At 33.9% G+C, this 22,488-nt stretch overlaps 1 protein-coding gene and 1 pseudogene across 5 annotated transcripts in view; one reads left to right on the top strand and one right to left on the bottom strand.

The window, feature by feature from the left end:
* KIFAP3 (kinesin associated protein 3) overlaps positions 1-22,488 on the top strand; it is a 157,231-nt gene that overhangs the window by 130,421 nt on the left and 4,322 nt on the right. Inside the window, exons 20-21 of one of the 5 annotated variants that reach the window (XM_053606016.1) lie at positions 10,811-10,852; positions 22,009-22,077. The exons of 1 other annotated variant lie outside the window; for it this stretch is intronic. In XM_053606016.1, coding sequence (XP_053461991.1) covers positions 10,811-10,852; positions 22,009-22,054 — 88 coding nt within the window. In that variant the 3' untranslated portion in view covers positions 22,055-22,077. Of the gene's footprint in view, positions 1-10,810; positions 10,853-18,445; positions 18,858-22,008; positions 22,078-22,488 lie in introns of those variants that run through there. 3 more of the 5 variants (XM_053606015.1, XM_053606013.1, XM_053606017.1) reach the window with 3 other exon arrangements.
* LOC128596335 (ATP synthase subunit gamma, mitochondrial-like) lies at positions 19,271-21,998 on the bottom strand (annotated as a pseudogene).

Here is a 22,488-nt window from a genome sequence, read left to right on the forward strand (position 1 = left end):
TGGTAGAAACAGGAGAACAAGAGTGGCAATAAGGGCGGCACCTGTGGCTCAAAGGAGTAGGGCACCTGCCCCATATGACGGAGGTGGTGGGTTCAAACCCAGCCCCAGCCAAAAATAATAAATAAATAAAGCCATTACATTAAAAAAAAAAAAAAAAGAGTGGCAATAACTAGATAACATCACAGTTCTGATGAGAAAATCAAATCACTGCAAATAAAAAATTTTTACACTAGGGCAGCGCCTGTGGCTACAAGGAATAGGGCGCTGGCCCTATAGATGCTGGAGGTGGCGGGTTCAAACCCAGCACTGGCCAAAAACTGCATTTTTTTTTTTTTTTTTTACACTATAAGACTTGCTCTACAACAATTTTTACATGAAGTCTCACTTTTGTTTCTGAATATTCTTATACCAGTTCTACCATTTACTTTTTTATTTAAGAAGATGAACTGTCTTGGGAGTGTTCTAAAAGTTTCAAAGAATAAAATGTTTAAGTGGGGGTTTAAATCTAAATCTTAAGAATAATAACTTGCATTTATTTATTTAAGAATAATAACTTGCACTTATATCTTAATGTATTTCAATTGATCATCAGCAAGTGTGTGCGGGATACAGGATAGTACTGTCTCTATTTTAACCACATGGAAATTACAAATCAGAGATATCTGAAGGACTAGCTTAAAACCAGGTAGCTAATGGTAAAGCCTTTTAAGCTTGGTAAGAGTAATCACTTAGTATTACACCATTATTGCCTCTAGGTGACAAGAAGATACGTTAGTCTATGAGTGAACTTAGCTTAAAACCAGGTAGCTAATGGTAAAGCCTTTTAAGCTTGGTAAGAGTAATCACTTAGTATTACACCATTATTGCCTCTAGGTGACAAGAAGATACGTTAGTCTATGAGTGAACTATGTTTTAAAAATCTTAGAGTACATGTTAGTAAAATTTAGAGTAAGATAATGTAGGTTTTGTTGTACATCACAACATGTTTACCTATTTTGCTTTAATGCATGGTTTACTGCAAATCTGGTGCTTCACATTTGCTTGAGGGCAAACTGCTAAGGGCTTATTAACACATTAAGTAATTAGCTCACTACCTTTAACTTTTAAGTAGTTTAGTTTTGCTAAATTCTCTACAGATTAAATCTAGTTGTTTAAAAAATGGGAATGAATTGAGTTGGATAATCTCAGTCTAGAAGGGTAAATACCTCAGCAAATAATTTGAGTAACCAATGTAAATTTTTGCACACACGATGGTATTATTTTAAAAATAATACCTGTAAACAAATCCTCATGGGCTTATTATGTTAGTCTTATTTCTCTAATTTGTTTAGACTTTTTGTGTAGACAATTTCTAGTATTGAAAAGGCAAGGAAATTCAGTTCCACTATTTGCACACTAATGATTTGCATTTCCCAAGGAGAATTCAATTAGATTTTATTAGTAAATTGGGCCTATAACCTTTAAGGCCAATTTTTATTAGATTATCACACATCAGCATTAGCAAATTGTAAACTTTACTGAAATATAGAAATACAAGCCAAAAATCAAGGCATAGAATCCCTAGGAAGATATTTTATCCTAGAGAAATTATAGTCCTGACTTAGATAAATATTTTAAGTGACTGGCTTTCTTTTGGAAATTTAGAAGCAAGAGAAGAATTTGGTGACAGAATTACTTCATCAAAGTAGTGTTAATTTCAATCTGCTAATCTGAACAGTTTTTGGATGCCTGTATAAAAGCTGTATATAAAGCCTAAAGAATCAAAATTTATTGTCACTTTAATAGGACTTTCATTTAGGAGAAGAATTTCAACATAACTGAGTCTATAAATAAAAAAGTAATCAGAATATGACTGGATCCTTTAAAACTGTTGCCATTAAAAAAAAGTTGTCTGGGCATGATGGCTCACGCCTAAAATCCTAGCACTCTGGAAGGCTGAGGCTGGTGGATGGATAGCTTGAGCTCACGAGTTCGAGACCAGCCTAAGCAAAAGCGAGACCCTGTCTCTACTAAAAAATAGAAAAACTAAGGCAAGAGGATCACTTGAGCCCAAGAGTTGGAGGTTGCTGTGAGCTATGACACCAGAGCACTCTACCCACGGCGACAGCTTGAGACTGTCTCCAAAAAAAAAAAAAAAAAGTTACCATAAATTATAGTATAGCTTTGTCCTACAAGAAATGATATGGGAGTTAATCCAGTTGTGACTGAGACGTTCATTATATCATGTCCATTTAAGAGTGATTATCTAGTGTTAATTTTCATGCATTTTTACATGTACTGATTACATTTTTATTGCCTATACAGATAAAAAGTTAGTTATGCATTTAAATGGAAAATCTTGAAGCAAAGATACCTGCTCTTATAACTTATTTGGCCAAGAAAATGCCTTTATTTTCAAAAAAGAAAGAAAGAAAGAAAGAAACATGAGGGTTTTTTAAAAAAGGAATAGAATGCAAATTACCATTCTAAAGGTTTTCTTATTCATATTCTAATGAGAATAACAAAATTGTATGCAGTTGGATGATAAGCACCACTACCCCCTCCACAAAAATAGGAGAAACTATGTCATCTTTTATTTCTTTTAAATCTGGATTTAATAATATTGAGTTTATTCCTTAAATCAGGGATATTCCCCAATTTAAGTTTGATTTATTCTAGCCCCTGTATGTTTTAATTAATTGTAAAAGGTGCCTTGAATATTTATGAAAAATCATTAACATTTTCTTATATGAAAAAATATTAAACTAGATGTTTTCTCTTAAATATTTGTTTAAAAAAAAAAACAGCTAAAACCAAGAATCTATGGCTTTTTAATTGTAATGTTAGGTAATTGTCCTAATCTCCATATTGCCCATAGTCCTTATAGATACACTATTCCAAATAGCTCACCACTTAGATATAAGCACCGCAGGATCTGTAAGCTGATTTTCTCTTATTTTGAACAGAAATTATACAAATTGTAGATGAATTATTAAAGTAAATTTACATTGCCAAATAAATCTAAGAAAAAATATTAAGCTGTAGTAAATGAGAGAAGAATGTACAAATGCCTCAGTAAGTTCCGTGGCTACCTGCTGGTTTAAAAAGGGGGAGGGGGTGGCTGTTGTGTGTGTGTGTTTTTTTCTTTTTTAAAGGGAGGGGGAAGTAGTCTATATAAAACTGCTTACAGAAGTATCTAAGACAAAAACAAGGAAATATAATGTTCTAAACTTGGCTGGTCCAAACCACTTGAGCCGCTATGACAGCTCATAAAACTGAGAGTAGTTTTTAACTGGGCTCTGTTTTACATTGCCAGAGTGAATTTTCCTTGCAGGAAGTAGCCAGAGGGTTTATTTAGTTTCCAGTCCTTGACTTTGATCTTTCTGTACTGTCACATCTCAGGTTACACAGCCCTTTTTCACTGCTGTAAATCTGCAACAGTTAATGAGAATAAAATTTCCTCCTTACTGATCGCATGCTGTTAAATGCCAAACCACAGCCAACTGCGTATTTGCAGAATTTCAGCTACAATGTATGAAAACACTGCAATCAGTTTAATCTTGTTGTCTTTGTAATCCATTTTATTGGGCTTTTTTCCTTTTCAAGCAACCTACTTTATCAAGTAGTGACTGTAGGCTAAACAAAACTAGAAGAAGGATTTAGAATAAACTAAAAGAAGGTGTGTTATGAGGTGGAGCATGAAAAGGCTGGCTTAAGTCACAGGTACTACCATTAAGATTTTTAATGCATTTGAAAGACCAAACCTTTCCTTCTCCTAAATTAAAATAAACTGGTTTGTTATTTCTTTGGTTATTTTGCATGGTTTAGTTTGAACATAAATTGGTATTTAATGAGTTTAATCTAATGAATCAGAGCCTTATTTTTCACATTTGATTACAGAGAAGATACCAGGTTAAGGAAATATCAAGGATTTCAAAAAACTTGAGCTCCTATAATATTGTTACCAATATCCATGGAATCACTACAACAAATGGGTCCTTACACATAAAGGAAATATTTTATAAATATCTGTTGTATAATCATTGGAATTTTAACATCTCATTTAAGCAAGCTGAATTGTATATATTATTAAATGCATCTTCATAATGAAGTACAAACATTCATTTTCTTTTTTGTTATAATAAAACTTCTTAGTTGAGCCATTATTTGATTCAGTTAATATATGTAAAACTTATTTTTACTTAGACCTTTCAACTTTTTTTCTACTGCCATATTTTTGTGATTGGCATCTGGAACTTAGCAACTTATTTGTCAAAAAATCTACTCTTTGTAGGACATTTTGGGTGATAGGCAGTGATAAATATAATTTATTATATGTTTATATGGATTGTATCTACATATAGAAAAATGAAATATTAAAAAATATAAAAGAAATAACCTTCTAGTTTTTTACCATTAAGTCACAACTACAGTTCTAGCCATCTGCTTACATAGAATAAATGATTTCCATTCTCATAAAAATAAAAATGTTAAGATAAATCAGCACTGTCTAATATTCATTGATTTACACAGCTATGATGAACTCTGAAGAATATTTCTAAATTGGGGACAATAAAGTCAGAGCTCCTCATAAAATAGAGAATCCATTTTGAGAAAGTGTTAGTAGTTAGTTACCCCAGTAAAAAAGAAGAGTAGAGGGAGTGGGTTTTGGGGGTGGGGGGTTGCAGTTTTTGGCGGGGGCTGGGTTTGAACCCACACCTGTGGCATATGGGGCCAGCGCCCTACTCCTTTGAGCCACAGGTGCTGCCCCAAAGGGAGTGTTTTTAAAAAAGTTTATTTTTTCAGGTTAATTGAGGGTATAAATAACCAGATCACAATATTTGAATTTGTTAGGTAAAGTCCTTTTTGTAGTTGTGTCCCACACCCAAAAGGTGGGCCATGCACCCCTACATTGTGCCCATTAAGTGGAGCACACGAATCCCCCGTCTCCCTTCTTCCTCCCTTCCTAGTTCCTCCTCCCCGCAACTTGAATTGAGCTTTTCTCCTATGTGGGCATAAATTAGATAGTCTACTGGCTTCATATCATTATTAAGTACATTGGATATTTGCTTTTCCAGTCTTGTAATACTTTACTGAGAAGAATGTGTTTTAACTTCATCCAGGTTAATATAAAAGATGTAAAGTCACCATCTTTTTGTTTTAAAATTTTTAAAAGAGAGGGAGGTGCAGCACTCGCCTCACTAGGCCTTTTCAGAAGGTATTACTATGATGTAGGAATGTTGAACTCTAAAAATGTAGCTTCTGCTCTTATAATTGTTTTCAAATAAACTTATCTGTATCTATTTAAAGCTGTAGCATCTTAGCTTGTATGTAAAAAGGTACAGGGAAAAATACAATTTTACACTATTTGGTGGCCTGTTCTGTGGTTTGTGTCTTTATTTTTCTCCAACTTTAAATCTGTTCAGAAGTCTGTACTTGAAAGTCCACAGAAGACTTCAGCATGAAGTAAACATTGGGTTCTTTTTAGTTTTTGTTTTTTTTAAAAAAGCATAAATCTCAAACAAGTACAACTTCTCAAAAGAGTTTATGTTTTTGGAACATGATCCTTCTACTAGTTTTAAATGAAATTACTGAAAAGGAATAGACACAATAATGCAGGCTTCATTGCTCTACAGACTTAATTTTTATTCTAATTTGAATGATAGTCTCTGAATGCTTTCAAATTTGTGTACAATCTGAGATGAGTTGACTAATAATGCTGATGGCATTTAATTAAAACATTATGTCCCATGAGTGCCAGGGAAATTGTTCTTTGTTATATCCATTATCTAATTTAATCTTCACAACAGCTGTGGAAAGGAGACAGTATTATTAAGAAAATTGAAGCTTTTAGAGTTAAACAACTCGTCCAGTGTTATCTTCCCACCACCCAATCCATAAACAGGTCTTATTTTTACCCACCTTTCTTTCTTCCCTCTGTTACAAGGAAGGAAATGTCCTTTTTTCAAAGTCCAATCAGTTCACTTTTACTCTGGACTCTGTCCCTTCTTGCCCTTTCAATGTTGTCACTCTTTTTTTCCCCTCTAGTGGATCATTCCCGTCAGCATGTAAACACAATTTGTAAAGTCTAATCTTTGGCCCCACATCACATTCCAACTAGTATTGGAATCCTTTTTCTTCCTCAAACTGCCCATTTCTCAATTCTTTTTATAAAAAACATTTCCAAAAGACTTTCATTTATTCTTCAACTTCTCTGGCCTTGTTAAAATCACCAGTAGTCTTCATCCTGCCAAATCCAATAGACCATTTTCATCTTTAGCTCTCAGTTGTATCTGACAATTTGACTATGGTTTTTGAAACACACCTTTTAGTTCTTAAGATATCCCATTTTTCTGTTTTTCCTCTAAACCCTTTTTAATCCCTTCTCTATGATCTTTGCTGGCTTATTCCTCCTCTTTCCCACCTCTAAATGCTGGTTACGTTAGGGCCTCATCCCTATTCTCTACCGATACCCTATTTGGGGGAAAGCTCTTTTCTAACTATACCCACCATCTATAGGATTTTATCCAGATCTCATGGTTTTAAATACTACCTGTAAGCTTGTATTTTTATCTGAGCCTTCTCCTCTGAACACCATCTTTTCCTTCTTTCTATTTGAAATTCCAGTTGAGTATTTCATAAAATTATCAAACTTAACTTATAGATTTCTCATATATAACAGGTTCTTTCCCTGATATTCCCATCTTAGTAAATGTCACCACGATCCACTTGGTAATTTAACCCATAAACTTTGGAGTCTTCCTTGATTCCTCCCTTCTCCTCCTCATTCTTTCTTTGTCCCCAGTGCAAACAATCTATTGTTTTCATTTCTAGAATATGTCTCAAATGTGGCTGTTTCTTTTCATTTTCACTGTTAGTACCCAGTCTAAGCTGCCATCTTCTGTCACCCATACAACTCCAGAGCCTCCTAATTAATTTCTATGCATTCATACTACTGGTGCATTCCATTTGTTTTCCATAGTAGCCATTCTGATTTTTTTTTTTAAGTGTAAGTCTGATCTGCCTTCAGTGGCTTCCCATGCTCCTATAAGTACATACAAATTCTTCACCATGTTCTATAAAATCCTGCATTATTTGACACTCACCTTCTTCTCCAGCTTCATGTCTTACAAATGTTCCAATTGCTTATTAATTCTACCCACTCTGGGCTCCTTCCTCTTCTTCAAACACTCACCAGGTTCTTTTTCACCTCATCACCTTTATACTTAACTTGAATTGTCTTCTGACTTTTTTAATAACTGGCTGCTTCTCATCTCTCAAGTCTCAGTACAAAAATTACTTCCTCAGAAAGTCTTTTCCTAACAAAATTATCAAAGTAGCTCCTTTGTTCACTTGTCTATCTCCCTTCTTCCACAAGAATAGAGTCTCTAGAAAGGCAAGAACTTTTACTATCTTATTCAAAGTTGTATCCATAGTCTAACCCAGCACATAGTAGGTTCTCAATGAGTCATAAAGGTCAGAGCCAGTGTTCAGAGATATGTCTTACTCTGTTTCCTATGCTGTTTTATTTTCAGTGTAAACTCTTTTTGTATAATTTCTTAATTTTATATTTAATTTTTACTATTTCAGCATCCTCTCAAATTCACAATGTTTAGCTTTTATTAAACATATCAAGATATATGTGTATTATATATACTGATTCTAATATGAAATATAAAATTGTTGGTAGGAACCTAATGCTGCATGAGAAAATTTTTAATAATCTGGATGAGATGAAAACTGTCTTTTGAATTGCTGTATTATATGTAGATGAAGATGCTTGCCTTTATAATCAAGATCCAGTGAAGGCATTCTTAGTGTACCTATATTATACTACTACACATACATACATACATACAGTGATTAGAGACTGAGAAGTGCTCATCTATTCTGAACATAAGCATATTCTTTCACAGAAAAATTTTCTTTTATCTCCAAAAGAAAGTCTTTACAATATCCCAATATTACAAGTGTGTTAAAACACATTAATAATCCATCTAATTTCATCTAACCTAAAAAAATTGTAGTTGTAGGTTCACTATAACAGAAGCAGAAATGATATGATTAGTATTAAAATTCTGTGAGTACTAGCAATAGCAGATAACTATTTAAAATTGCAAAATGATTATTTTCTTGTAGTTGTAGTTGGAATAGAAATTTTTCATGGAGAAAGACAAGTATCTGTGTTTAGAAGTCACATAATTTCAGTTGTAGTCAGTTTCATTATAATCTTGTTGTAAATTATAAATTTTTGTTTTTTCCAGTTTTCTTGTACATAGAGGAATGGCTCCCTTTTTTTTTTTTTTTTCCATTTTCTTTCTTTTTTTCCTTGTTTTAGCAACAGAATTTCACTTTGGTGCCCAGGGGCTAGATCAGCATGATCATAGCTCCCTGTAACTTTGAACTCCTGGCTGAAGCAATTCTCCCACCTTAGCCTCCCAAGTAGCTAGGATTCTACAAGTGTGCACCATCATCTAGCTAATTTTTTTTAATTTTTGTAAAGACAGAATCTTACTATGTTGCCCAATTCAGACTTGAACTCCTAGCCCCAAGCAGTCCTCCTGCCATGGCTTCCTACAGCACTGAGATTACAGGCACCAGCCACTACACCTAGCTGAGAATTTGTTTTTAAGAATTTTTAAAGTTGCATCTTTAGACGATAGTGATATAAATAGAACATTATAAACTTATGTATTAGTTTTCATTGTCAAATAACATGTTCTGTAGCAACAAATAATACCCCACACTTAAAGTGAATAAAGTGTTTTTTTGATCTTATTTCTTTCCTGTTACCAGGTTGTAACTAATTACCTGTTGATAATCAATAAATCATAACTATAGCATATATGCGGTTGGAGTTTTTTTGTTGTTTTTGTTGATATTTCCAAAAGATACTTTGAATTTAACTTAGTTTCTCTGATGACAATTGAAATTAACTTCATAGAGCATAAAATAAATATAAAATCAAGATAAAGATATGCCCATTTAATGTTTTCTTTTCACACTATAATTTCCTTTTAGTTGACAGACACTTGCATGAGATCTAGGGGTACAGAGATTAGTAAGAAATAATTTCCCCTTTGAAAAGCTTATATTTCAGGATTAAAATGTAATTTTTTTTTTAAATTTCAGAGTAATGTGAGGGTACAAACAATTAGGTTATAATGTTTACATTTGTTAGGTAATATGATACCCTGTTGTAGTTGTGAAAATGTAATTTTTTAATGAGTTAAAGCATCCTATTTATTATTCTTTATTTCAGCTTTCTTTTTTGAAAATATTTAAGGTTTATAAGAATTATAAAAGGCATTAATATTACAGTGTCAGTATTTTGACAGCAATGGTCTTTTACCTATTTCTGCTCACTTTTATTTCCACATCTTCAGCAAAACAATTTATGTGTGTGGATTTCCAATAGAATAAGCATCTTAAACTTCTGAAATGTCCTCAATTGTTAGAGAAAACAGACTTAATGGTCTTTAAAGAATGCCACATTACCTTAAATAATAACCCCTCCCTTATTTTTTTTGACGAGCATGCTATTTGGAGTGTTGCCATTTATTAATTTATTTTGTTACAAAGCATTGACCTTAGGTATCTCCTTACAGAAAAATTAATTTAGATAATGCAAATTTTCTTAGAAAAAAGTAAGTAAGTTCAGATTTTATGGCACTTTAAGCTAAGCAGCAAAATATTTTATAAAGAATTACCTTATTATGAAATTGAACCTCCTGAGCTGTTTAATAAAACATTGTGCTTTTATGATCTGATAGTTCACGAGAGTTAATTACTTCATTCTAAAAATAAGTAGTTTAGAAGGATTAGTTCAAATAGTAGCCTCTTTAGAAACACATCAGTGTCCTATAAAATGTAATTTAAATAATGGTGAAGTTTAGAGACAGCCATTTTATCAAGGAGTAAAATGTTGATGCATTTGATGCAAATGTTGATATTTCCATGCCTCTCATCTCCTAGGTGAATGTTTTCCTGTGTAAAAACTGACCTTTCATTTTTACATATGTATATATTTATATATACATTTATATATCTTAAGCCTATTTTGTTTAGCTTTATTTAGTTTGAACTTGTTTTAACAGTGACATCATAGCTATTAAGAATTTTTAAAACCTTTGAGACTGGATCTCACTGTGTTGCCAAGGAGAGTACAGAGGCATCACATCTCACTGTAACCTCCAACTCCTGAGCTCATATGATCCTCTTACTTCAGCCTCTCAAGTGACAGGATCTACAAGTGCACACATCCATACCTGGCTAAGTTTTTAAATTTTTGTACAGGTAGGATCACACTATGTTGCTTACGCCAGTCTCAAACTTCTGGCCTCAAGCAATCCTCCCACCTCCGCTTCCCAAAGTGTTAGGGTTACCAGAGTAAGACACTGTGCCCAGCCAGGTTTTCTCTCTTTTTTTTTTTTTTTAAGATAATAAACTTCCATTGACAGTTGTTTAAAAATGGGGATGTCTGGAGTTAAGGGGATTAATTATGGACTATAATCCTGTAGAATTTATCTGTACAAATTTTAGGCAATTTTTCAGTAATTGCCCAAATCACTTGGTAATCTCACAACAGCTCAATGCCTCCAAATAGTAGATAGAACTGAGGCCTGTTTCAGAGATAAGTGTGGCAGTCTATAATAAAATTTATTTTCAAATGCTACTTTTTATTTGAAAAATTTAATTAGTAATTATCCAAACATTATTTATGCTTACATTATTTAACTTACTGAACTTAATTATGGTTGTATGAAAAATTTGTATATATCTATGTTGATTTTTAAGTAAAAGCTGCATATTTTTTATGGTCTCATTTCAGACTAGAGAAGCACAATCAAGAAATGCTTTCTTGTGTCTTTGAGTAAGTTAAAGATCTTAAATAATTAGTTTTTGAATACATTTAAATGGGAACATAATGATTTCCTAAATATCTTCTTTTTTTGTGGACATTAAGTCAGTAGTCTACCTCAAGTAATATAATGTATTTTATATATCTTAAGACTATTTTGTTTAGCTTTATAAAAAATTGTATCTAAATTTGATACATCCTACTTTTTCAGAAATTCTTTCCATTTCAGGTTATTCCAGACAAAAATAAAGCACCTTCATATCGGCCTGTCAGAAATTAAAAGGCAAGGCAGTCTTAAAACGAATCCAGATTGGGACAGTTATCAAGTGACTAATTTAGAGCCTCTCAAATGTGAAAGGATGGGAGGAGGCTTCTATGAACATAGTTAGGCAAGTAAATTTTTAAATTGCAACTGTAACTTAAAATTATATCTTTTCAAATAGAGACAAGAAACCCTTTAAAGCTATTATTTACATAGGTATCGAAACTTTATGCTGAGATCTCCTTTGAGGCAAGAGGCGATACATAAGCAAAAAGCTCAAAAAAGCTTTTTAAGACAAGGTCAAAAAAGAATTTTTAAAGGTTTCTGGGTTTCAAGCCCTTTATAAATATTGGACTATTGTAATTACCTCATCACTGTAAACACTATGGGGAAAAAGAAATTATCACAATGTCTTACAGTTGCATCTTACTTTTTTAACTCCAACTTCTGGGGAAGGTTGCCAGCAAGTAGGCACCATGGTTATTTTTAGTTGAATCAAATTGTTACTTCCCTGTATTCTTGAAATATAGATACACCTACATGCTATTTTAGAATACTAAAACCAAGACAGTCTCAAAAATGTGGCACACATTTCTGTCTCCCTAAAGAATTCTCCTAGTTGTCCAGCTTGTCAGGTTGGCACAAGCCTCAAGACAGCAAACGTCATAGAATGAAAATATCCTACCCTAAACGTTTTCATGACCCGTGTTCATTTCTAAGAGAAGCCAACACTAGCAGTAAACCTGAGTACAGGAATGTATACAATGTGGAAAGTGATGATTTGCATGAGATAACTAAAAACTTTACCCTTGATTTACTATTTTTAAAATAAACTCACTGAATATAAAATAAGATTAAAAAGCAATTGCCCAGTATGTTTCATCCCTGAAGGTGTGTCATTCCTGTCAGTCATGACACAGAATCAAAAGGGCTGTGCCTGAGTAGCCTTATTTACACAAGCAGTCCAGTGTCACAATGGTAAAAGGAAGGTATGATTAGCTGTGGCATTATTTTAGCGCCACACCAGTTAGTATACCTGTGTATAGGCATAAATCTCTATGACTTATGTCAGAGCCCCATAAAGACAGAGAGAAAGCATGTGAGAGAAGCATGCCAAGTATGATCGTGTATCCCTGACTGTCTAGATTGTATGGTGGGAGACAGAATTTCCTAACCATTTTTAGGGAAAGATCCATCATTTTCATATGTCATAGCAGTAATAAAAAATATATTCTGTAAGAATACACTGTTTGGGAAATAAATCTCAAGGCACAGAGATTTTTAAAAGAGAGAACCATATTCGTATTTAACAAAGAAAGAATTTATGACAAAGTTAGTTACAGGTATACACTGAAACAAGTTATGTCAACAGACAGAAATCCCGTTCAGATATTCTGGTTTTGAAATCACTGCACCTCACTAATTTGAGTAAAATTTATGACCTATCGATAATTTCGTACTTAAGTTAGTTTTGCTGATATACAATGCTCATGTATATCAATGATAAAAAGGTATAGTGTTTCCTTATGCTGCTTTGAAAATAATTTTAATTTAAAATGTGGTAACAGAGTACAAGTCAGAAAAATATTTGTTAGAATTACTTACTTCTACATTCCAGTCTGTGCTGAATTTTGCTTGGTAAAAAGTGCAGTGCGTGACCAAAGAATGCTTAAATCTATTCTTCGAAGACGATATAAAAACACCGTGTTTCGTCCTCAGAAGACTTAATAATCTGACAATCTACAACTAATAGCTGAGCAAAAAATAAATTTACCTTTTTTTTTCAATAGGCCCATGATAGAACAGTTAAATGTATTCTTAAGGATTAAGAAAGCTTATGAGGTAGAGAGTTACTCTAATGTCCCGTTCAGGTGCTAAATGTCCCGTATTATACAGTATTCTGAGATTCTAAATGTTCTAAGACAGTGTTCTCAACCTTCCTAATGCCGCGACCCTTTACTACAGTTCCTCACGTTGTGGTGACCCCAATGAAATTGTTTTCATTGCTACTTCATAACTGTAATTTTGCTACTGTTATGAATTGTAATGTAAATATCTGATATGTAGGATGTATTTAGGTGACCCCTGTGAAAGGGTTGTTCGACCCCCAAAGGTATCATCATCCATAGGTTGAGAACCACTGCTCTAAGGACACTAGCTGCAATATTTTTCTGAATATTATATTCTTCAGTATTTATTACCAAAATTACTGAATTCATGACTGGAAAGGTTCAAATAGTACTACCCAACATAGATACTTCAAAATATCCTAATAAGGCAAGGGAATCCCCCCTTTTTTTACATATTGGAAATTATAAATTTATTTAGAATTCAAATTTTCATACTTTCTTGCTTAGCTATTTTAAAAGATGCACTTTTAGTGAGACTAAATATAGTTCCTATCATTCATCTTTTGCCCTAAATTCTAGAAAAATATTATTTAGTTTGATTTAGTTGCCCAAAAAGTCTTAACTTATTAACTACTATTGATTTTTGTCAAATGTAATTTGTATATCATTTAGCCTAAAAAATTGAGACAAATAAATGAATAGATGGACTATGAAGTTAATTTAAAACTTTAAGCATCTAAGATAAGGTTTTTGTTTTTTTTGTTTTTTGTAGAGACAGAGCCTCACTTTATTGCCCTTGGTAGAGTGCTATGCTGTCACAGCTCACAGCAACCTCCAGCTCCTGGGCTTAGGCTATTCTCTTGCCTCAGCCTCCCCAGTAGCTGAGACCACAGGGGCCCGTCACAACACCCAGCTATTTTTTGTTGCAGTTTCGCCGGGTCCTGGTTTGAACCCACCACCCTCGGTATATGGGGTCGACACCCTACTCACAGAGCCACAGGTGCCACCCAGGTTTTTGGTATTTTTTAAGACAGACGTTTGTCTACCTCCTACAAAAGGTAGTAAGTTAAAGTGTTACGTTTCAACACTATACCAAAATATTCTTGAACTGTATTATTTATTTAAGGATTTTGGAGAGACGAATTTTAAGAGAAACTTAACACTAATTTTTCATTTAAGGGAGACTGATATATCATGTCAGATTTTTTTCATTTTGTTCATATGTCAGATTTTTCTTTGTTTCATAAAGAAATATTTGGAGTTGTTAATACCCAATTTTATATACTAATTATAATTTTATATTCTATTCCATTTCTTGAACTTGTTCATTTTGATAGTGCATTATCATTTTAAGATTCTGGTTAGGGCTTAAATTATAGTAACTAATGGTCTTTATTCACATTTTAACCAGTTAGTCCAGCTAAAGAGTTTTTAGTACTAATATTAATATTTGAATTATGTTTGAGGTCTTAGACTTTACATCATGTTTAGTTTCTTTTCATTTCTTATTAGTATTTTTTGGTACTTAATAGTCTCCTGCCCCACCTCCAACAAGAACTCTTCTCTCTGTTCAACATCAGAAACATTTTCCTTTTTGGCATGTGCTTTCTAGTTCCCCAAGCAGAATAAGCAAATTGGAAAGTTCAGCTGTCATTCTTGGAAGGTCATAGATCACACTAGCAGCCTGAGTAATCTAAGAGGTTTTAAGTATCATAGCATTTAGTTTAAAGTGAAATTTGCTCTGACAGGGCTGGCAGACCAATAGGAAAAAGAAATATTTATACTTGGAGAAGTGCATATGTAGAGACCAAAAGTATAACTGATGGCTGGAAGTGATTTCAGTCTAAAAAAACAAATCATTAAAAGAGTGCATAGGGGTAAAATACACAGTTCGTATTTTAAAGAGTCTCAAAATGAACCAGCAACTAAGGTTAGCATTACATAGTAATTAGTTGTGGTGTTCAGGCTTTAACTCACTCTGTACCAGACAGTATAGTTAAACTATCACTGAGAAAACATCACTACTTACATGATATTCTCCACTTTAAGCCTATAGCAGTAATTTTTGTACCTTAAAAAACCAAGGTATTATGACAGATTATATAAATGTTGAACCAGTAACAGACAATTATTTAAAGAAGGTGCTAATGACTCAGTTTATTGACCCAGCAGTTATTTAAGCCGCTCAGCAAGTTCCCTTAACATTTATGAAATGAGGCATTGCTTGATAGTATAGAACTGCCAATTTCAAGAAATCCTTGTATTTAATTGACGAAATGTAAGTTAAAGATGACTAGATGGTATACCATACTTAAAAGATTAGTATGAAAAGCCTGAGACCTTTATAGTTTTGAGTGAATATTTCCTTCTGCTTGATAATCACATCTGACAACTCCCATTAGGTACCTATTAGAGCATTTTCTGTTACTAACTACAATAAGGAAAAATACAAAATCTTTTAATGGCTTCAGTTATTTCTTTCTAGTCATTGCTCTCTTTAGGAAAGCCAATTTTGAGTCATAAGAATCTTAGATTTATAATTTTTTTCTTTGAACAGGCAGGGCAAACAAGAGTAAAATGGAAAATATTTCCAGCAAGATGATTAGACTGGGCTAACTTGGATGGACCCCTATCTATACAAATAACATAGAAATGGTAGACAACATGTAATAAAAACTTCAATGAGCAAGTTCACAGGGAAGATAGGGAACACTCCAGTGTGAAGGGTGGGGGGACAAACCACCCACTGGTGTGATGAACTAGGTATAGGTTTGTATGGTATAGAAAGATGGAGCTGAATCTCTTCAACTTTATAGGGCTCTCTTTTTCTATTAGTTAAAAAGGAGGAGTAGATGGTGTTAATTCACTAGCTTAGTGAACTGGCCAAAACTTGTCTCTCCCCTAAGGCCCAAATTAGGGGAGGAGAGATACTCATGACAGAAAGAAACCGCAAGCTTGCTCTTTGCACATCAGTGGGTTCAGAATTTATACCTGCATTTAATACAGGGAATTCCAAGTCAAGAAATTACCATTAAAGGCCCAGCACGGTGGCTCATGCCTGTAATCCCAGCACTTTGGGGAGGCCAAGGTGGGTGGATTGCCTGAGCTTAGAGGTTCGAGACCAGACTGAGCTAGAGTAAGATTCTATCTCTAAAAATAGCTGGGAGTTGTGGCAGGCTCCTGTATAGTCCCAGCTACTGGGAAGGCTGAGGCAAGAGAATTGCTTGAGCCCAAGAGTATGAGGTTATTGTGAGCTATGATGCCAGGGCACTCTACCAGGTGACAAAGTGAGACTCTGTCTCAAAATAAAGAAATTACCGTTCAGATTGTTTAAAACAGTATATTTATATTTTAAATTACGACAGAACCTCTCTGTAGAAATATTTCCACAGCTCAAAAGCCAACACACAAACAAAAGAAAAAAAACCTGAAGTTGAACACACAATAAAACATTACAAAGTACGTAAGGAAAGGACTATCATAAAGGAGAATCATCAGAGAAAGCAATGGAAACCACATTCTATCAATGTTAAATAGACTGAGAAGTTTAAATTTGATAACACTAGCTTTAAAACTTTGTAAAATATGTGATACTCAGTGGTACTTAAAAGCTGTCCAACAACAAGTATTAGGATGCCCAAGAACTACAGTTAACAGAAGAATCTTGATGAGACTATAAATACAAAGTAATAGAAAACAATGTGATGAAAACACAGTATTAAAAAGTACCAAGGATAACATCTCCATATAAGAAATATAATCATTAAAATAGACTCTGCAGATGGGTTAAATGACAGATTAAGATGTGTAAAAAGAACAAGTATAAATTGAATCAGTGAAAGGGAATTTCTTTATCATTTGGAAATAAATAAATGACTCTTTTATATATGCTCCCTTCATCATTAATACAAATTAGTTTCTATCTAAACCATCTCAATATAGTAACTAAATTGAAAGGATCTGTCCCCAAAGTGGTGTTTTTCCCCTTACAACTGACAAATGTCCTTTAAAGAAATTTTTTAAATAAACTCCAGATGAATACTTTAAATGTGGCCTCCTACTAATCATATAATTATCCCTTAATTTTTGGAAAGATATTATAAAAATCATAAAAATATGATTCTTTAAAATGATTTTAGCCATTTAGTTTTAATCATAATAAAAGGGAAATTTATAATTATCATATAAAATATTAAGAATAAAAGAAAACTAAATGAAAAATGACAGCCAAACTTTATGTATACTGCTGAAACTTGTTAGAAGACTGCTAAACTATGCTCTTGGATTTCCTGTTCTCAATAATACAAAGATTAAAGTCCAAATACCTTCGAGCAACCTAAAAAATATATTTATTGCATATATATTTATAGAAACAAGATACCATTGATAGGAGCTCAGTGAAAATTTTTGAAGTTGTGCTATAGTAATAGTACTTCAATATGCATGTACATTCAATTTCGGTGTCCAACATAGTATCTTCTAACCTATTTTCTCAGGCATCCACGTCCATAAAATTTGTTTGCATGTAACTAATAGGTATTCCAACTTAGCACTAACTAAATTGTTCAACTGTTATAAAACTTAGACACTGATTATCTGAGAAAGCTGAAACTAATTCTATAAATGTTAAATATGCTGAGAAGTTTAAATTTGATAATTCTTTAAAACTTTGTGAACGCGCATGATACTCAGTGGTAAGACAAGCTCTCCATCTGGTGGTTGGTCTGTAAATTACAAACATTTAGATCTCCAGCTACACATCACTTTACTAATATTAGACGTTGCTTTATAATCATTGCCTCATTCAATGTCTATGTCTCTTCTCACATTAAAAATTTCAAGAAGAGGGGGCGGGGCCTGGTGGCTCATGCCTGTAATCCTAGCATTCTGGGAGGCTGAGGCGGGTGGATAGCTTGAGCTCATGGTTTTGGAGCAAAAAGCAAGACCCCCATCTCTACTGAAAATAGAAAAACTGAAGCAAGAAGATCACTTGAGCCCAAAGTTGCTGTGAGCTATGATGCCATGGCACTCTACCAAGGGTGACAGCTTGAGACTATCTCAAAATAAAATAAAATAAAAATTTCAAAAACAAAATGTTCTTTTCTACCATAATAATTTAGCCTTTCCTGTTGAATAAAAAGGCATGTTTGTACAATCTGATTTTATCTAGACTACCACAGCCTCTTAGTTATTTGATAAAGCATATTCTCATACTAAAGGGACAAAAAAAATTTCATTCTAACCCTAGCTTTTAAAATTTTTTAATTTTCAACCATTAAAAAAATTTTCCTATATTCTCAGTTCCCAACTCAAAAACATTTCAAAAGGCAAAAGATATAATTAATTCTTTGTTATTAAATGTAGCATGTTTGATTATTGTTATTTCTGCCAGTGCCTCCCTATTAGTTCTCATAACTTCACATTTGGACAGCCATATAGTCTTTTTTTTTTTTTTTTCCAGTTTTTTTTTTTTTTTTTTTTTTTTTTTGACAGGGCCGGGTTTGAACCTGCCACCTGTTGTATATGGGGCCAGCGCCTTACTCACTGAGCCACAGGCACTGTCCAGCCATATAGTCTTTTAAATGTTCTCAGCCCCCTTTCCTACCTCCGTTATCTTTTTAAAACACAGAATAGGTTTTTCCCTTTCTTAAGAACTATTGATACCTCTCTAAAAGTACACCGTTCTTAGCCTGGTATATGAAAAGCTTCAATATCTAGTCCTAACTTTCCATTCCAGCATTATCTCTTGCCACTTACTTACATCATAAATCTAAGACATTAACCATAACAAACTATTTGCTCCCTTTCAGCCACTTCACTCTTTTGCTCATGCTGCTCTACTATCAGAAATTTTCTCTCTCTTTCCACCTTTGAAATTGCACTTGTCCTTTAAGATTCATTCATTCTTGCTTTCAGATACTTTTGGGATTTTTTTGTTTGTTTTCTTTTTTTTTTTTTTTATTGTTGGGGATTCATTGAGGGTACAATAAGCCAGGTTACACTGATTGCAATTGTTAGGTAAAGTCCCTCTTGCAATCATGTCTTGCCCCCATAAAGTGTGACACACACCAAGGCCCCGCCCACCTCCGTCTTTCCCTCTTTCTGTTCCCCCCCCATAACCATAATTGTCATTAATTGTCCTCATATCAAAATTGAGTACATAGGATTCATGCTTCTCCATTCTTGTGATGCTTTACTAAGAATAATGTCTTCCACGTCCATCCAGGTTAATACGTTTTTGTTTGTTTTCTTATTGTAAGTTGTTTATTATAAGATAATTTATAAATATCTTGCTGTCTTCAGTAATTCAAACAACAGAGCAACAGCTTCTTCCAAGACAACAGTAAGCTAACAAGAAAATCAGCTGGCTGACTTTTCTTCCTTTACCTCTTGTCTGAGGACAGAACTTGATTTTCATTAATCCAGAGCTACAGCACTGGAGAAAAGTTCAATCAACTCTTTTGTGATGACAGCCTGGTGGGTGCGGTTGAATGTCAAAGTCAGTTTGTCAATCATCTCAGAAACATTCTTGCTGGCATTGTCCATGGTCATCATCCTTGCACTCTGCTCACTGGTGGTAGCCTCCTTCAGAGAGTAGTAGATGATGTTGGCAGGTTGTACTCTTGGTAATTCTGCAGCACATCAGCATCAATATCATTGTAGATACTCACGCTCTCAGCACTTGCAGTGAATTAAGGGAGACGATGGACTTCTCTTCTCTCTTATAGGAGATGACAGACCTGAGCCATCATTAAAGATGACAGAACCTTATCAAACACACATCCAAATTTAATAACTCAAGGGCAATGACTGACACATCCCCAAAAGTAGGGGGCTTTCTTCCCATTTCTTTGAATGGCACCAGAAATTGGTTGGAATGAGTCCTATGAAGTATGCCCCTGACTTTATTACCAATTCCATCAACCATAACTTCTTTCCTGGCCACTGTGAGTGCAGCCACATCATTTTTCATCTGCATGGCAACTGAGGAATGGATAGCACCACAAAGTCCTCAATCTGAGGATACACCAATACAGAGGAGCTTTTTCTTGTCTCCAGGCACCTTAATATCAGCTTTTTCATACAGAACCAAAGATCCTACTCCATATACTCAAGGCAGTTTTAATTCCCTCTCAGTCTGGGCATATTTTGCTGCTGCTACCGTTTTCATAGACGTGGTAATTTTCTGGATGTTTTTGATGGACTTTAGTCACCTGGTAATATCTTCCAAAGTTGCCATATTTCGAACTTCAACCCATTACAGCTGGCTGCACAGCCCAGACCCAAAGCCCTGCAATGCCAGTCCTAGAGAGAACATGGCGCTAGCAGCTGAGCTGAAGGTTAGGCCACTTTCAGATACTTTTGAATGCCCACTCCATGTCAGATACAGTGCTAGATAGTAGGGATATAGCAATGAATATGACAGTTACATTCTAATAGGAGAGAAAGACAATAAGAAAATACAACATTAGGAAGTGACAGATGCATTAATTGAAGGTATTTTCTGCAAAGACTTTCTGGCCTCCAAGATTGTTCTGTAGCAGTTTGTCCATATACTAGGATAATACAACATCAGATTATGTTCCATGTTAGTTGCCACCAATCCTTATAGTCAGGACACATGTCTTATTTATTATTGCCTTACTAGCACCATGTTTTGTTTTGTGTTGTTTTTTACATTGGCTTCTAACACATTACTTAATACATCATAGGCACTCAATAAATATTTATACTATTTGGATGCATCAATGGACGGACAGACAATGTACAAGAATCAGTGTTAAAATAGACCTAAATTCCCTATAACAAATTATACTTAAGCTAAAATTACTCTGATGATCAATCTATTACATACTTACAAAGGAAGAAAAATATTACTGATTTTGACTCTGTGATCAATATATTAGAGTAATTGATAAAAAGAAATGAAGTGTTCCAGAAAGTTATTAAGAAATCATCTTCTATAGTCATATAATATCCTGAAAAGTTTCCTCTCATGAAAGTTAGCTTATGGTAAGTCCTTTCACTCAACAGTTCCAAAGGATTTCCAACATTCAGTATTATCTTATGGATCACAAAGAATGGTTAGTTATTAAGAATCACTGTTACCAATTTATAAATACATCGTCATAAAGGATTTTGACCTTTTAAGAATAGAATTCCTAAAGAATAGACTCAAACTAAAAAGATGATATTGAGCATGGTAGTTGTAAGCGAAATTTTTGTGTGTTTGTTACACACAATTGTACATATACATATGCACTCAATGTTAGCCCACTTTGTGATAACAACTCCTTAAAATTGTTGCTTAATATCAATACAGTTTAGCCCTCATGAGAGGGTAAAAGATAGGATTTCATTATATTCTGTACTGGTTTCATACCACATCATAAGTATTACATTAATTTTAACTTCTTCATTTGAAGATAAACCCTAGAAAATCAAAGTGATTGTAGAGAGCAAATGAGATGGTAAAGATTTAAAACTGTATCATGAAGATTGACTTAACAAGTTGTGAAGCCATCATATCGAAGAATTAGACTTTTGGGGGGTAGGGAGGTTACAGTTTGGATGGGGCCGGGTTTGAACCCGCCACCCTCGGTTTGTGGGGCCGGCACCCTACTCAGCCACAGGTGCCACCCAGAATTAGACTTTTCATGTGGTTTCCAAGGGTACTTCTAAGATTAACTGATCTGGATTTCAGATCAGTGTAATAAAAAACTTTCCAACAGTTTGGCAAATCCATAAATGGAATGAACTGCCTGGACAAAGTGCTGACTGCTCCATATCTGGAGATGAAGATAAGAGCCTGACAGACCCCATCAAGGATGTTGTGAATGGATTCGTAGATGAGATTATTTCTAAGAATGTTTCCAAGTCAAAGATTTCTATGAGCCTGTGAAAACAGAATTTGACTTAAATTTATTTTCTTGTAGCATCACTAATGTATGTGTTACTGTGCATTCATATTGCTGACTTAGGAGTTTAAAAGAAGAAAAAGACTGTGTTGCTTTTTTCTAATTTTAATAAAATAATGATACTTTTCACTTATGCAGCACTTTTCATCCAAGGATTTCAAAGTGCTTTACAAATATGCACTAATTAAGCCTCAAAAACAGCCAGAGGTAGGTGGTTTTTTCCCCTTTCTACAGCAATGCCAACTCTGGTACAGAAATTGAAAGCCTGAGAGCTAGGATTCTGTAACGGCTGCCGTTCCCTTGTAATGTGCTGCATGTGAAGCATCACTTGTCATTTGCAGATTTCTTTTTTTCCTGCCCTGAATCATCTCAAGTTTAGAATTCTTTGGAATTCTAATAAATGTTGAGAAAATTTTGTTTGACATCTTAAAAATATAGAGAAGATTCAGTCATGTCCACTTGCTGAATGCTAATTAGATTGCTAAATTTGTTTAAGAACAAACTCTAGATGAGATTTTGTATTTGTTGTTCGATTTTAAATATAATTTTCACTTTTAAATAACTTGTCATTTTCCTTCTAGCTACCCAAAATCACTATTCTTGGAACATAAAACTTAA

This window comes from Nycticebus coucang, chromosome 10, assembly GCF_027406575.1.
Source record: "Nycticebus coucang isolate mNycCou1 chromosome 10, mNycCou1.pri, whole genome shotgun sequence".
Lineage (NCBI taxonomy): Eukaryota > Metazoa > Chordata > Mammalia > Primates > Lorisidae > Nycticebus > Nycticebus coucang.